At 48.5% G+C, this 14,784-nt stretch overlaps 1 protein-coding gene across 1 annotated transcript in view; it reads left to right on the top strand.

Annotated features, from left to right (window-relative positions):
* The window catches only part of MAD1L1 (mitotic arrest deficient 1 like 1), a 239,000-nt gene that overhangs the window by 36,676 nt on the left and 187,540 nt on the right, over window positions 1-14,784 (top strand). Inside the window, exon 3 of the mRNA XM_077316571.1 lies at window positions 3,696-3,839. Within this exon, the coding sequence (XP_077172686.1) occupies window positions 3,696-3,839 (144 nt within the window). The remainder of the gene's footprint in view (window positions 1-3,695; window positions 3,840-14,784) is intronic.

The following is a 14,784-nucleotide window of genomic DNA, read 5'->3' as shown; positions in this document are numbered from 1 at the left end:
CTTTAAACAGAGTTAGTACAAAGCCTGAAAAATAACCGAGGAAGCTGCTCTCTGCCAACCAGCTATTTTTTTTGGTGGTCTTCTATAGCCCCTCTATAGTGATTGCACAAGACAGCCTGACTCAGTTGAGTGGTGGTGGGCGACTCCCTGCTTTTAGCTCTTTATGTGACTTTTGTAGGAAAGGGATAGCTGGAGTTTAAAGGGACTCAGAATCCCTTTAAACTCCTCCTTTCAGCTCTATCCACAAACCACCACGAACCGCTTCAAAAGTTTAGGGCCGATCCTGCATTGAGCAGGGGGTTGGACTAGATGGCCTGTATGGCCCCTTCCAACTTTATGATTCTATGATTTATGGAAGTTCATTACAGCCGACCCACTGAAAACTGGTTCGGTCCGCGAACCAAAACAGCCGAATTCGTGATGAGTTTTCCTTTGCCATTTGGTTCATTCCCATCCCTACTCTTGAAGCATTTCTCCGGCCCAAAGCAGAGTAAAAAAAATAGTCTTAAAAAGACCCAAGACCTTTATTCCATCCCTGGGTAAAATGGATTGTTTTGTTCTGGAGCCTAAAGGACAAAGGAGTGTGAGCGTCAAGACAAAAGGACATTCGTGCATGGTGCCACCACGAAAAAAGCCCTGTCTCTGGTCACCAGGTGTTTCACCTCTGCAGGCGGGGTCACAGAGAACAGGACTTGGAAGTAGGATCCTTATTGATAGGCTGGACAGTATCCGGAAGAAGAGGTCCTTCCAATGCACATCCGTGAATGCAGATCCTTATTATGGAGCTGCATGTACAGGGAATTAATTTGCTCTGTTTACATACAAAGCATCCTGAACAAATGATTAAATGAATCCTAATTGTCGCTTGATACTGCCGGTTAATGTTTGCGCCGAGCTTTCGTTTGCTGGATTTATCTCTCTTTATCTCGCTCATTACTCGTAAAGAAGGCTGTTTTGAGGAATCGCTCCTGTGGGGGAAAGCCGAGCTTGCTTCCGAGCCAGATTCTCACGAAACACCTGAGGTGCGATGTAGCAACGACAATAAAGCAGTTAGCCTAAATTGAAACGACTGGTTTAAGGCGTCAAACTGTTATATGTTCTCAGCTAATAGCCGGGCGGACCGACGGTTTCCAATTCTGGTTGGGCCGAAGGCGACGCCGCAAATGATATTAAAAGCAGGATGGCGCCTGAGTGTCAGAAATTTGCATTAAAACAAAAGAAGAAGAAGTATCACCTTGAACTCACGGTGCTGCCTTGGAATCTGCTGTGAAAGATTCTGCGCTGCACGAAAAAGATTTAGCAACATCCACAGGCACTACAAAAGGGGACGGATACATGGAGGAGCTACTAGTCATAGTGACTAAGGAGAACCTCCACATTCAGAGGCAGTCTGCCTCTGGATCCCAGAGCAGGAGTCAACTTCCGCAGAAGGCCTCGGCCTCTGTGCCCTGTTGTTGGCCCTTCTGTGGTTCTGGTTGGCTGCTGTGTGAGCCAGGATGCTGAACTAGATGGACCCTCACTGGTCTGATCCAGCAGGGCTCTTCTGATGTTCTGTTGAGGGTCTTGGCCTCTCTTTCCCTGTAGTTGGACTTCCAGAGGAAATGGTTGGCTGCTGTGTGAGGCAGGATGCTAGACTAGATGTAATATTGGCCTGATTCGGCAGTGCGCTTATGCTCTTAAATTCTCATGCTCCGTTTGTTTGGAGGTTTCGCATCAAGTAATGACGTCGGGTTGGATCTGGCCTGTTATTTCCACTGTCTTTCCTTCTTTATTACAGTTCCTGGAAGACTGCATGGTTTAATGCAGCCTTCCTCAACATCCTTACTGTCGAGAAACCCCTGAAACATTCTTCAGGCTTCGAGAAACCCCAGAAGGGGTGCAATCATGCAGAATAGGTTGGGTAGGGTAGCTGTGGACATGCCCACCCAGTCCCACTCCCTTTCAGGCCCATCTTTAGCCATTTGGGGAGGAGAAGGGGGTGGGTCGACAGGACCATATATGTTCATAAATGTTTAACCAATTACAATACGTATCGGGAACCCTTCCAGGGCCGTCAAAGAACTCCAGGGCTTCGTGAAACCCTGGTTGAGAAACTTTGCTCTGATCCGTCAAAGAAGTGGCCTGCGGATTTAGTAAGGCTGCAGTTCCCCGTATCAAAGACTCTCCACCAGAGCTGTCAAAGCTGTCTCTGTCTCCGTAACCAGGTGTGGAAGAGGACTGCTAGAGGCACAATCTTCACCTAAATCCATTCCAATCAGGCAATGTGTAATGCTGCTTTTTGATGTATTTTGGAAGACTTATCACATTAGTAGCATCTTTATGTGGCAGGTGCAAAGACGTCTCTCTCCCCCTCCCTCTCTTTTTTTTTTTTAATACAGTTGTTCAAAATGTTGACATTCAGCGATCACTGTAATGCATTTTTAATTAAGAAGCATTCGCAAATGTACTGTCTTCCATACAATTAGCATTCATTTATTTTAAAAAGTCAAAGAGAGGTCTAATTAATTACAAGATTTCTTTGCGCACTCTTTGGAAATCTATAACTAATCAGAACGAGAGTCCCTTGTAGCAATCGAGGTGTATTAAACTGGAATTTATCTGGGACCTCATTTTCAAAATTGCCTGGGCCTGCTCCTTAAGAGATCTCGTACTTGTTACAAGCTATTTAATGCTGGCTTCCTCTTGCTTCTCTGATAATGGTTTTCTCATTAATGCAGTAACTTTGGGGGGAAAAAAGAAAAGAAAATGCGGTTTTAATGACTATCCACCTTCTGTTGTTTTCATCCGAAAGTTTGACGTGTGGTGGATTTATTTTTAATAGCCTCTAGTCGTGTTTAACAATAAAACAAACAAATTTTTAAACTTTTTTTTTGGCGGGGGGTGGAGGTAAAGGGATTTCTGAAGAGGCTAGTAAAGTCTGAATGTCTTCTGTTCTTTAGTTTCTATTCATTAAAGAATGGTGGATACATTTCAGTTTAAGTCCTTTTCTTGGTACACTAGAATTTTATAGTCTCAATAATATTTTCATTGACCTGGGAACCTCGGATCCCTTCCCAATATGGTACCCTTCCGAAAACGTTATCAGATTGCTCTCCTTTGGTGTCGTGTTTAGGAGTGCGGACTTCTAATCTGGCATGTTGGGTTCGATTCTGCGCCTCCCCCACATGCAGCCAGCTGGGTGACCTTGGGCTCGCCACGGCACTGATAAAACTGTTCTGACCGGGCAGTGATATCAGGGCTCTCTCAGCCTCACCCACCCCACAGGGTGTCTGTTGTGGGGAGAGGAAAGGGAAGGCGACTGTAAGCCGCTTTGAGCCTCCTTCGGGTAGGGAAAAGCGGCATATAAGAACCAACTCTTCTTCTTCTTCTTCTTCTTCTTCTTCTTCTTCTTCTTCTTCTTCTTCTTCTTCTTCTTCTTCTTCTTTTCTTCCAACCTGTTGTGCAAACCACTCTCATTTTCTTTTTCCTCAACTTGCATCTTCTTTTGGCATATTATAACATCTTTCTTAGTAGCATACGCTTTCCTGTGTTGCATTTCATCTGCCAGTCCTTGAAATGCATCTCCTTAGCCCTTTTCATCCTTTTATTTTTGCCCCCTGCCCCTGAGAGGAACGGAAACACCGTCGGGCCGCAGACCTTGAGTCGAAAGCTAACCGTATTCGTTTTTTGTTTTCCCCTTGCTCCTGTTCTGACAGACCCGAGACGGATTGAAAGGCATCCTCAATTCCTACGACAACGAGCTGCTGCACTCTCCCGAGCACTCCCCTCAGCTGGTTGCCCGCCTGGAAGAGGCGGAAGACACGGTGCAGAAAGTGGAAGCGCACACGGCGGAAATGGAGGTAATGCATAACTCTCTGGTTGGTGGGGTAGGAGGTCTGATCCTCCAGTTGTGATAGGCTCGTGCCTGACCTGGATAGCTCAGGCTAGTCCAATCTTGTTGGATCTTGGAATGAGCTCCTGGAAGATCTTAGGACCCTGATGGAACTAGTTCAGTTTCGTAGGGCCTGCAAGACAGAGCTCTTCCGCCAGGTTGAGGCCATCTTGGGTCCCTCCTTGAAGCCTTGATGTCCTCATGCTGCCGGATGATCATAGCTTATAGTCAATTGAGATGTGTACTGTATTCTAATTCTGTGTGATGCTACCATTGAGTTATTTTATGCTATGTTTTTAATGTATTGATTTTAGTGTGTATTTTAAATTGTTGTAAGCCACCGCAGGATGGCAGCCCCAGGAGTGGTGGCATATAAATCTAAGGTTTAAATAAAGAAATCAATCTTGGAAGCTAAGTGGGGTCAGACCACGGCCACGCAGTCCGGAGAACCCCCAAAAGCCAGTTGACTCCGGCCGAAGTTGACTTAGAATCATAGAATAATAGAGTTGGAAGGGGCCTCCTGAGTCATCTAGTCCAACCCCCTGCACTGTGCAGGACACTCACAACCCTCTCGCTCACCCACTGTCACCTGCCACCCCCTTGAGCCTTCACAGAATCAGCCTCTGTGTCAGATGGCTATCCAGCCTCTGCTTAAAAACCTCCAAAGATGGAGAACCCACCAGAGCTGGAAGGGACCTCCTGGGTCATCTAGTCCAACCCCCTGCACTATGCAGGACACTCACAACCCTCTCAATCATCCACTGTCACCTGCCACCCCCTTGAGCCTTCCCAGAATCAGCCTCTCCGTCAGATGGCCATCCAGCCTCTGTTTAAAACTTCCAAAGATGGAGAACCCACCACCTCCCGAGGAAGCCTGTTCCCCTGAGGAACCACTGTAACTATCAGGAACTTCTTCCGGATGTTTAGACGGAATTTCTTTTGAATTAATTTCATCGTATTGGTTCTGGTCCATTCCTCCGGGGCAAGAAAGAACAACTTCAGCTTCCTCTACCAGCAACCTTTTCATTATAGATTTCATACACCGATTTCCTACCGGGAAGCCGAACTTGGAGGCAGAATTGGTCTCTTTTTGACTCCTTGACTTCCTTTGCTCAATAGCCTTTTTGTCCTGGAGATGTAGGTTTCCTAGAGTGTATTGGTGGGCGGGAGCAGGAGGTCACTCAGGAATGGCCAGAGACTTTCTAGGAGTTAGCTCTCCACTCCTCGTCCAGGGCTGCCAGGATTGCTTGCTTCTTGTTCCCTTTAACGCTACTTCACCGGCTTCTCTTTCCTTTTTCGTGATGGGGGAAAGAGGCGTGCCAGCATCCGTGCTCTGGATGGGAAAAGAGCATGCTTTTGACTTGCTCCCTTTTGCCCTGAGGCTGGTTTTTCAGGGAAAATACAGAGGCAATAGCAAATATTCTCAAGGTTAGTTAAAAGGGGAGTGTTGAGGAGAATAGTTGAGCCAGGGTTTGCTCTGACATGCTCTAATTGTTACCCAAGCCATCATTTTGTGATTGGCTCCACCTACCTACTATTAACTATTAAGTATTAACTATTAACTCTCAAGGAGAAAAAGAGTTGGGTTTTATACCCTGCCTTTCACTTCCTGAAGGAATCTCAAAGTGGCTTACTATCAATTTCCCTTCTCTTCCCCACAACAGACACCTTGTGAGGTAGGTGGGGCTGAGAGAGCTCTGGGAGAACTGCAAGTGGCCTTAGGACTTCCTTATTTGTTTCAAAGCAGCTCACAATTGTCTTCCCTTCCTGTCTTCACTGTAGACACCCTGTGAGGTGGGTGGGGCTGAGAGAGAACTCTGAGAGAACTGCTATTTGAGAACAGCTCTAACAGGACTGTGACTGTCCCAGGATCACGCAGCTGGCTGCATGTGGAGGCGGAGTGGGGAATGAAACCCAGTTCTCCAGATTAGAGGCTGCCGCTCTTAGCCATTTCACCACGCTAGCTCTCGGAATACCTTCCAGAAATTTGCAACCTCTTCAGGCTTCAAAATTTCAGAACCATACTCAGGAATTACATTTTGGAATTTCAGAATTACTCCAAAGGAGTCCAGTGCCTTTAAAAAGAGGCAGGGGAAAAACCGACCTCTCAACCACTCTTGCCTTGAAAACTTTATGGCTGCCACTTGAAGCGTTTAGAAATGTCTAAACATGTTACCGGATAGAACAGGATGGCTTTGTATAGCGCTTTACCCAGTCCTTTGTGAGAAAAGCTGAATTTGGAACAGATTTATCGTTGCGTTCTGCCATGTCTGTCTGTCTCATCCAGTTCTGATTTAGGGTTTTGTGCGTGTTTGCTTTTCCCTCCTCCCATTGTTCCTTGTTAAGAATGACTTGGCCACCTCGGTTCTTTCCACGCTTTCTCAGTCGTTTCCCCCCTCGAGATCTTCTGTGCCATTTTGCTTGCGGCTCCCCAAGTGTGGTTAGCAGCTGTCCTTCTTTCTCCAAAGGGAGAATACAAATGAGGGCTTTTCTAAGCCCAAGCCTTTGAGCTGAACAACTGTTCCGAGTTGTATGGAACAATATCTGATGATAATGAGGGGTTGATGAATACTATGTGCGGAAACGGGAACAGCAGGGGCACGGGAATTTGGTCCGGGAGGAGGTTTGGGGAAGCATTTTTGTGTCACATCTTTCACTTGCCTGAACTGAGCCTGCTGGGGATGTTGCTGCAAGTTCACCAAACTGGTTTGCATTGGTGTTTCCCCCAAAGTATTCATGGTAAGTAAACATACCACTGCTTCAAACAAACTATGGTCTCACTTCCTGTCTCAGTGCTGATTGGCTGAGGCTGGTGCTTTAACTTCCTGTCTCAGTGCTGATTGGTGCTCTCACTTCCTGTCTCAGTGCTGATTGGCTGTGGCTGGTGGTCTCATTTCCTGTCTCAGTGCTGATTGGCTGAGGCTGAAGCTCTCACTTCCTGTCTCAGTGCTGATTGGCTGTGGCTGGTGGTCTCATTTCCTGTCTCAGTGCTGATTGGTGCTCTCACTTCCTGTCTCAGTGCTGATTGGCTGAGGCTGAAGCTCTTACTTCCTGTCTCAGTGCTGATTGGTGGTCTCACTTCCTGTCTCAGTGCTGATTGGCTGTGGCTGGTGGTCTCATTTCCTGTCTCAGTGCTGATTGACTGAGGCTGGTGCTTTTGTTTCCTGTCTCAGTGCTGATTGGTTGAGGCTGAAGCTCTTACTTCCTGTCTCAGTGCTGATTGGCTGTGGCTGGTGCTTTCACTTCCTATTTCAGTGCTGATTGGTGCTCTCACTTCCTATCTCAGTGCTAATTGGCTGAGGCTGGTGCTTTTGTTTCCTTTCTCAGTGCTGATTGGCTGAGGCTGGTGCTGTCACTTCCTGCCTCAGTGCTGATTGGTGCTCTCATTTCCTGTCTTAGTGCTAATTGGCTGAGGGTGGTGCTTTTATTTCCTGTCTCAATGCTGATTGGTTGAGGCTGGTGCTTTTATTTCCTGTCTCAGTGCTGATTGGTTGAGGTTGGTGCTTTTATTTCCTATCTCAGTGCTGATTGGCTGTGGCTGGTGCTTTCACTTCTTGTTCAGTGGGCCACAGGACTAAATGAGAGTTGGGATGCATCTGATTTATGGACCAGTTGGCAACTGTGTGAGGCAGGATGCTGGACTGGATGGACCTCTGGTCTGATTCAGTAGGGTTCTTCTGACGTTCTTATGAAGGCCTCAGCCTCTGTCTCCCTCTTGTTGGTCCTTCAGGGGAATTGGTTGGCCACTCTGAGAGGGATGCTGAACTGGATGGACCACTGCTCTGATGTTCTCATGAAGACCTCAAAGCTGATTGGCTGCTGTGTGGGTCAGGATACTGGATTAGAGGGGCACTCACTGTTCCTATCCATCTGGGATCTTCTGATCAGGGGGAAGCCTTGACCTCTCTGCCCTGTTCTTGGCCCTCCAGATTAACTGGTTGGCCACTGTGTGAGACAACATGCTGGACTGGATGGTCCCCTGTTCTGATCCACCAGGGCTCTTCTGATGTTGGGTTTACTACAGCTCGCTAAGACATACTTATTGGGAAGAGGGTTAGAATCTGTACCCCCGCTATTCTTCCCTTTCTCCGTTTCGTTCGGACTCATGCCTGAGTTGAGCATTTCGGTCGCTGCAGATTCGGGTGTCCTGGCCGTCCTTTGCCGAGCTCTGACTTGTCAAAACAAGTTCTTTAACGTCTCCTTCCTCCTCCACCCCCTGCTCCTTGCCTATGGGGAGTGTCTCTTTTGAAATGTGAAAAGCCACCCTCCGCTTGGAGTGGTCTTGTCAGCAATAACGGTGTCTGTTTTTAATGCAACGAGGGGGGTTCGACTCAGCTCCTGAAGTCCCGCTGACTTCGGGAAGGCTGGCAGATGATAAACAGCGCCTGGCTTCTATACAGGGCCGAAAATTGGCTTCTTTTCCGAGGGACGGTTGGAAGGAGGAGATAACTAATGTTCATTTACGGCCCATTCACTTTTTCTTTCGTCACAAGGGGAGGCGAGATTTCCGTGTTGCAGGCGGGGAGGGGACATTGGAACGCAGCCGTGCCGGGAAAAGTGCTACAGTATGCATCTGTAGATAGACCTTTTTATAATTCCGTGTTTTTCCTCCCCTCGTAAGGGCGGTACGGAGGGTTTCTTCCAATTTTATCTATGGGCCAGGATAGCTGGCCTTCCTCCGCTCTCTCCACCAGATGGCGGCAAAGAGGCTGGTAATCTCTCCCAAGTTGTGCCTCGGTATAAATCGGTAAATTCACAGCTTGGGGGGGCGGGGGAATGACAAAGTGTGATACCAGCAGATTTGACTAGAGAGACTGGATTCCGGTTCAGGTCCCCCCACCCCCCGGCCGAGTCCTCTCTGGCCTAGCTGTTCAGGGATTTTCCCTTCCCTCTGCCAAGCTTTCGGTGCTAGCTTTGGGAAGCCGGAGAAGATTCGATCCTATTAGTGGAATTAGCTGGCCTCCCTTCAGGACAGAGGTTGCCCATTCAATCCTCTTAGGGCTTGAGATGCCGTGGGAAGGAACACAGTGAGGGGGAGCGGCGGGCGGGGAGCATATTGGACGTGTGGCCCAGAAGAACCAGGTTTTATTAAGGGAGCGAGGTCCTTCAGGGGAGAGTGGCAATGCAGAGTTCTCAATGAAGTATGTTAATGCCCTGGCAGAAGAGCACTCTTGGACCAATATAGCAGGTTTTGCTCTATATATCATAGAATCATAGAATAATAGAGTTGGAAGGGACCTCCTGGGTCATCTAGTCCAACTCCTGCACTATGCAGGACACTCACATCCCAATCGCTCATCCACTGTTACCTGCCACCCCCTTGAACCTTCACAGAATCAGCCTCTCCGTCAGATGGCTCTCCAGCCTCTGCTTAAAAATCTCCAAAGATGAAGAACTCACCACCTCCCGAGGAAGCCCGTTCCACTGAGGAACCACTCTGACTGTCAGGAACTTCTTCCGGATGTTTAGATGTTTGGGATTAATTTCATCCCATTGGTTCTGGTCTGTCCCTTCGGGGCAAGAGAGAAAAACTCTGCTCCATCCTCTATATGGCCGCCTTTTAAATACTTGAAGATTGTTATTAGATCCCCTCTCAATCGTCTCCTCTCCAGGCTAAACAAACCAAGCTCCCCCAACCTTTCCTCATATGTCTTGGTCTCCAAACCCCTCTCCATCTTTGTTGCCCTCCTCTGGACACGCTCCAGTTTGTCAACATCCCTCTTCAACTGGGGTGCCCAAAAATGAACACAGGACTCCAAGCGAGGCCGAACCAGAGCAGAGTAAAGCGGTACCATCACCTCCCGTGATCTGGACACAATACTCTGTTTGGTACAGCCCCAAAATCCTATTTGCCTTAGCAAGTGCCAGGAGAGAGCCATGGTGTTTGCGGCGTGGTTTGGTACCAGGCTAAGTTGGGTTATTATTTTATTAATTTAATTTTATTACATTTGTATACTGCCCTCCCCTGGGGCTCAGGGCGGTTCACATGGAATGGAAAAACAGTACACGGAACTTTGTATATATAACTATTGTTCCGTAATTCTACATAACATGTAAACCGACTACAACAATAACAATAACTCTGGCAACTGAAGATCACATAGTCATAGTTCAACTGGTCCGTGGTTCAGGACAGGTATGGATTCCTGCGAGGGAGGTAAGGGCCCCTGGAGACGTTGCAGATTTCGGTCGGCCTCAGCCTGGCGGAAGAGCTCCTTTCTGCAGGCCCTGCGGAACTGCTTTAGTTACCCACTGGTTCTGGGCACGGGTTATGTGAGAGGTCTCAACCCCAAGATTCAGGGCTGCAGCTGCCTGTCCAGCATTTGCCATTGTAGTTTTTATTAATTCTTGCAACAACTCCAGGGGCAATGTAGTATCTGAAAACATTTTCTACCCATTTACTTTTAGCCTTTGGCTTTCGGTAAATTTCAGCTCATTGACCCCTCCCCCCGTCCCTCCTCTAGCTGTGGCTCTTGGAAGGATCCGTGTTAAAAATAAACAGGTTTCTTCCCCGTGATGGTTCAGAAGATTGCTGACCAATTAGATGTATGGATGTTTCTGGCCAGTGGAGGATTAGGGCCTTCGTCAACCTTGGCAACATTGGAATTCTGATGCAGGGTCGTGGTCTCAATCACAAAATGGCTGCTGCAGGAGGCGGAGCCACCCGCAAAATGGCTCCCATAGGAGGGGGAGCCAGGCGCAGAATGGCCTCCATGGGCGTCCGGTGGGCCAATGAGAAGCCCTGATGATCAAGAGCCTTTCCTGGCTCTGCCCACTTTCTGAAAACATTTGATGGTGTCCACGTTGGCGGAATCCAGGGCTGGGATTTAGATGAGTGCGAAAAAAGAGCCTTGGAATGGTGTGTGGAAAGACGACTCCCGTCCTTACATCTTGTGCCTGTAAGCAAACATTTCAGTTGAGGATTGGAAAAAAGTGCAGCTCCGTTCCTTACAAACTGCAAAATCTTGGGGGCATTTCTCTGGCTCTCCTTCCAGTTTTCCAGGCTTCGCCAGGCATCCATTTGGCTTAATCAAGTGCTTAAGGACAAATCAGCCACGAAAGCTTTTCGGCAAACAGAAAGCCACGAGATTTAGAGCGAGACGGCGCGGAGCTGGCAGGGCCGTTTTTCAAGCGTCGCCTTAATGCCACTTCATGAAACAAAATAAAAATTATATATATATAGTTGTTTCATGCAGTGCATATGTCACGAGTATTGCTTTGAGGACACCGGGAGGGACGCTCCGCATGACGCATCGTTTTGGCGCATAGTACTGATTTCTGTTTTCGGTTTATTAGAACGGGAGCGGCTCTTCGTGGGCAGAGATTTGCGGTTTCAGATCTGCAGGAGCTAACCCCACTCTGTGTGTCTGTCCCGCCACTCTCGGCCTGTCCTACCTCACAGGGTTGTTTTAAGAACGTTCAGGGGGAGAGGATGATAATGTTAAGTGGCTTTCTTCCCCTGCGGAGAAGAGCGCCAGCCTGTAATCTGGTGGTTGATTCCCCGCTCCTCCACATGCAGCCGGCAGGGTGACCTTGGGCTAGGCACAGTCGTGTTAGAGCTGTTCTTGCAGAGCAGTTCTTTCAGAGCTCTCTCAGCCTCACCTATTTCACAGGGTGCCTTGTTGTGGGGAGAGGAAGGGAAGGCGAATGTAAGCCGCTTTGAGACTCCTTCCAGGTCAGGACAAAGATCACCTAGAGCAGCCTTTTCCAACCTTTCTGATCATGGAGGTACCGCTGAAATGTTTTTTCAGGCTTCAGGAAATATTTCAGGGAATGACTGAACTAATTTTCAGGTGCCAGGAAGTGATGTCAGCTGTCCTGCTCCCCTCAGGTGGTGCGTTGACCACTGGTGAGATGGGATACTGGTCCAAATCGACCACTGGTCTGATCCACCAGGGCTCTTCTGACATTCAGATGTCCCCTGAAATGCACGATCGTCCCCCCCCCCCCCATCAGCTCTTTCATAGTAAAAATGATCGGGTGATCCCGATGTATCTACGATCCCTAAGTGACACAGCAAGGGGTCTGTTCCGGGATCCATATTAGTCCCGGAGGAGGGGCGTGCCCGAAAAGAGCCTCTCCTGTTTCCTTGCAACCTATTTTCCCAGGGCTGTTCTTTTTTCCCATCCTGTTTTCCTATTTATAGATTCACCTAGACGGCAGTCAGAACTGCAGCCGATCCTTTAAAAAGGAGTGTACCGGGAGGGAGTTGATTTGCCTGTTCCCGGAGAGCCGGAGAGATGGTTTATTTGAATCCCCGGCAATCCATCGGAGACTCTCTCGGGGACTTTGTCGATTTGGAAATTTACATAGAAGAATAGGGTTGTATCACCTTCCCACGCAGTACAGAACAGAAACATGTCAAGGGGAGGGCGGGGGACGACGACGGTGGCATCGTTTTCCTTAGAAGGCGGCCGAATCGAAATCCCTGCCGATGTTGCTTATTGATCGCTCGCTCCCTGGCTTGTTTTTTTTGGCCTCAGTTCTCAAAGTGCTCGCGACATCCGTAGAACGAAACGAAAAGAAAAAGAATTGAGAGTTGGAACCGTAAGCAGAGAGAGGCTGTGATATTTCTGGAGGAAACCTTGTTTGGGTTGTCTTCGCAAGGAGCCCCCAACTCTGGAATTCGGACATAGAGGGGTCGGTGCAGCAACAAAATGGCGGCCACAAGAGGCGGAGCCAACCACAAAATGGCTGATATGGCTTAATGCAGCCACACAGTGAAGATTATAAGCAATGCTTATAAAAATCTGTACATGTAATCGGGAACCTTGTGGAGAGGAACCCAGTTGGTTCCTCCCACTTTCTAAAAATATTTGGTGGCCACTCTTATGGGGACTTATAGTCTTAAAAACCTGGTCTTGAATAGTATTTGGTGTAGTGCTAGTCAGGCATGGTGGTGTTAACAGAGGATTTCGTTATCATTACTGGCTTGCTTCGTGGGTGACCTTGGTCCACTCCAAGTTCTCTCTGAGCTCTCTCAGCCTCACCTCCCGCACAGGGTGTCTCTTGTGGGGAGGGGAAGAGAAGGCGATTGTCAGCCGCTTTGAGACCCATGAGATCTACTGAGTGATCTTGGATCTGTCCTAGTTCTCTCAGAGCTCTCTGAGCTACACCTACCTTGCAGGGTGCCTGTTGTGTGGAGAGGAAGGGAAGGGGATTTTCAGTTGCTTTGAGATATGTGGCCTGCTGGGTGACCTTCAGCCAGTCACAGTTCTTTCAGAGCTCTCAGCCTCACCTACCTCACAGAGTGTCTGTTGTGGGGAGAGGAAGGAAAGGCGATTATAAGCCACTGGAAGACACATGAGACCAGCTGGGTGACCTGAGGCCAGTCACAGTTCTCTCAGAGCTCTCTCAGCCTCACCTACCTCACAGGGTATCTGTTGTGGGGAGAGGAAGGGATGGCGATCGTAAGCCACAACTCCTTTGGATAGCAAAAAGCGCGTTACAAAAATCCACCTCCTCTTCTTCTTTCTCCTTCCCTTCCTGTCCGAGGAGTGACAAAAAATTACTTTCTCAGAGCAGACGCACGCGGCAGCCGGTCACACCCTGAGGGAACGATATAATTATCTAGCAATTTCTGAGTGCTGATTATTTTGTATCCCTCCTGCCCTTTTATTATAAGATACAGCTCCTCCACCTAGCACTCCCCCGCCCCCTGCAAGCTGGTGGCAGTGACATCTTCAGTACGAGACGTGAATCCGCGCCGAAAAACGAGAGTCGATTAAACAGCGACGGGAGAGAATTTATTGGGGCCGAGAAATCGCGTGCCCATTACCTCCTGTTTCCGATTCCGCTTGCAAGGCCTACTTGAAAGGGTTGTGGATTACCCACGGGGACGTGTGGAGAAAGACCTGCTGATGGGGTCACCATCCGGAAGGATCCGTCACTTGTCCTTACTGGGAATTTCGGTACAGCTCACGGGGCTGCCAGCTCTTTCAAACAAGAAATGCCCAGACCAGGGGTAGTCAAACTGCGGCCCTCCAGATGTCCATGGACTACAATTCCCATGAGCCCCTGCCAGCATTTGCTGGCAGGGGCTCATGGGAATTGTAGTCCATGGACATCTGGAGGGCCGCAGTTTGACTACCCCTGGCCCAGACTATCAGCTTTTGGCTAAGTGGAGGAGAACATACCATTTTAATTTTCTTTCCCAAGGCATTGGAATGGTCATGTTCAGAAATGGAGTCGACAGCGGCTAATGGGCATGGGGGGTGCATGCTCTTATCAATAGGGCTTGGGTTTCTGAAGGCCTGGGGCTCTGCGCGGCGTCTGCTCGACGGGCAGGAGCTGCCAGAAGGTTGGACATGTTGCTCCGGAAAATCAGATCATACCAGTGGACTGGAATTAAACAAAGAAAGGGTATTGGGCTACGGCGAGGCAGGCAATGGCAAACAACCCCTGTTCACGTCTGGTCTTGACTTTGACGGCCCAGGTTGGCCCAGTCTTGTCAGATCTCAGAAACTAAGCGGGTTTGATCCTGTTTATTATTTGGATGGGAGACCATCAAGGCAAACAATGGTAAAAAGTCTATCTATCTATCTATCTATCTATCTATCTATCTATCTATCTATCTATCTATCTATCTATCTATCTATCTATCTATCTATCTATCTATCTATCTATCTATCTATCTATCTATCCATCTATCCATCTATCCATCCATCCATCCATCCATCCATCCATCCATCCATCTTTGATTCCCCAGTCCTCCTCCACATTTGGCCAGCCGGGTGAATGTGGGCCAGTCCCAGTTCTCTCAGATCTCGCTAAGCTGGTGACCTTGGGCCAACCCGAGTTCTCTCAGAGCTCACTCCGCCCCAACTGCCTCACAGGCAATCTGTCACTGGAAAAGGAAGGGTCAGGCGATCGTAAATCACTTCGGAACTCTTTCAGGTAGCAAAAAGCAGGGC

Source organism: Paroedura picta, chromosome 17, assembly GCF_049243985.1.
Source record: "Paroedura picta isolate Pp20150507F chromosome 17, Ppicta_v3.0, whole genome shotgun sequence".
In the NCBI taxonomy this organism is placed as follows: domain Eukaryota; kingdom Metazoa; phylum Chordata; class Lepidosauria; order Squamata; family Gekkonidae; genus Paroedura; species Paroedura picta.
Note: the sequence above shows the minus strand (reverse complement) of the source record. Positions and strands in the feature narration are given on the sequence as shown.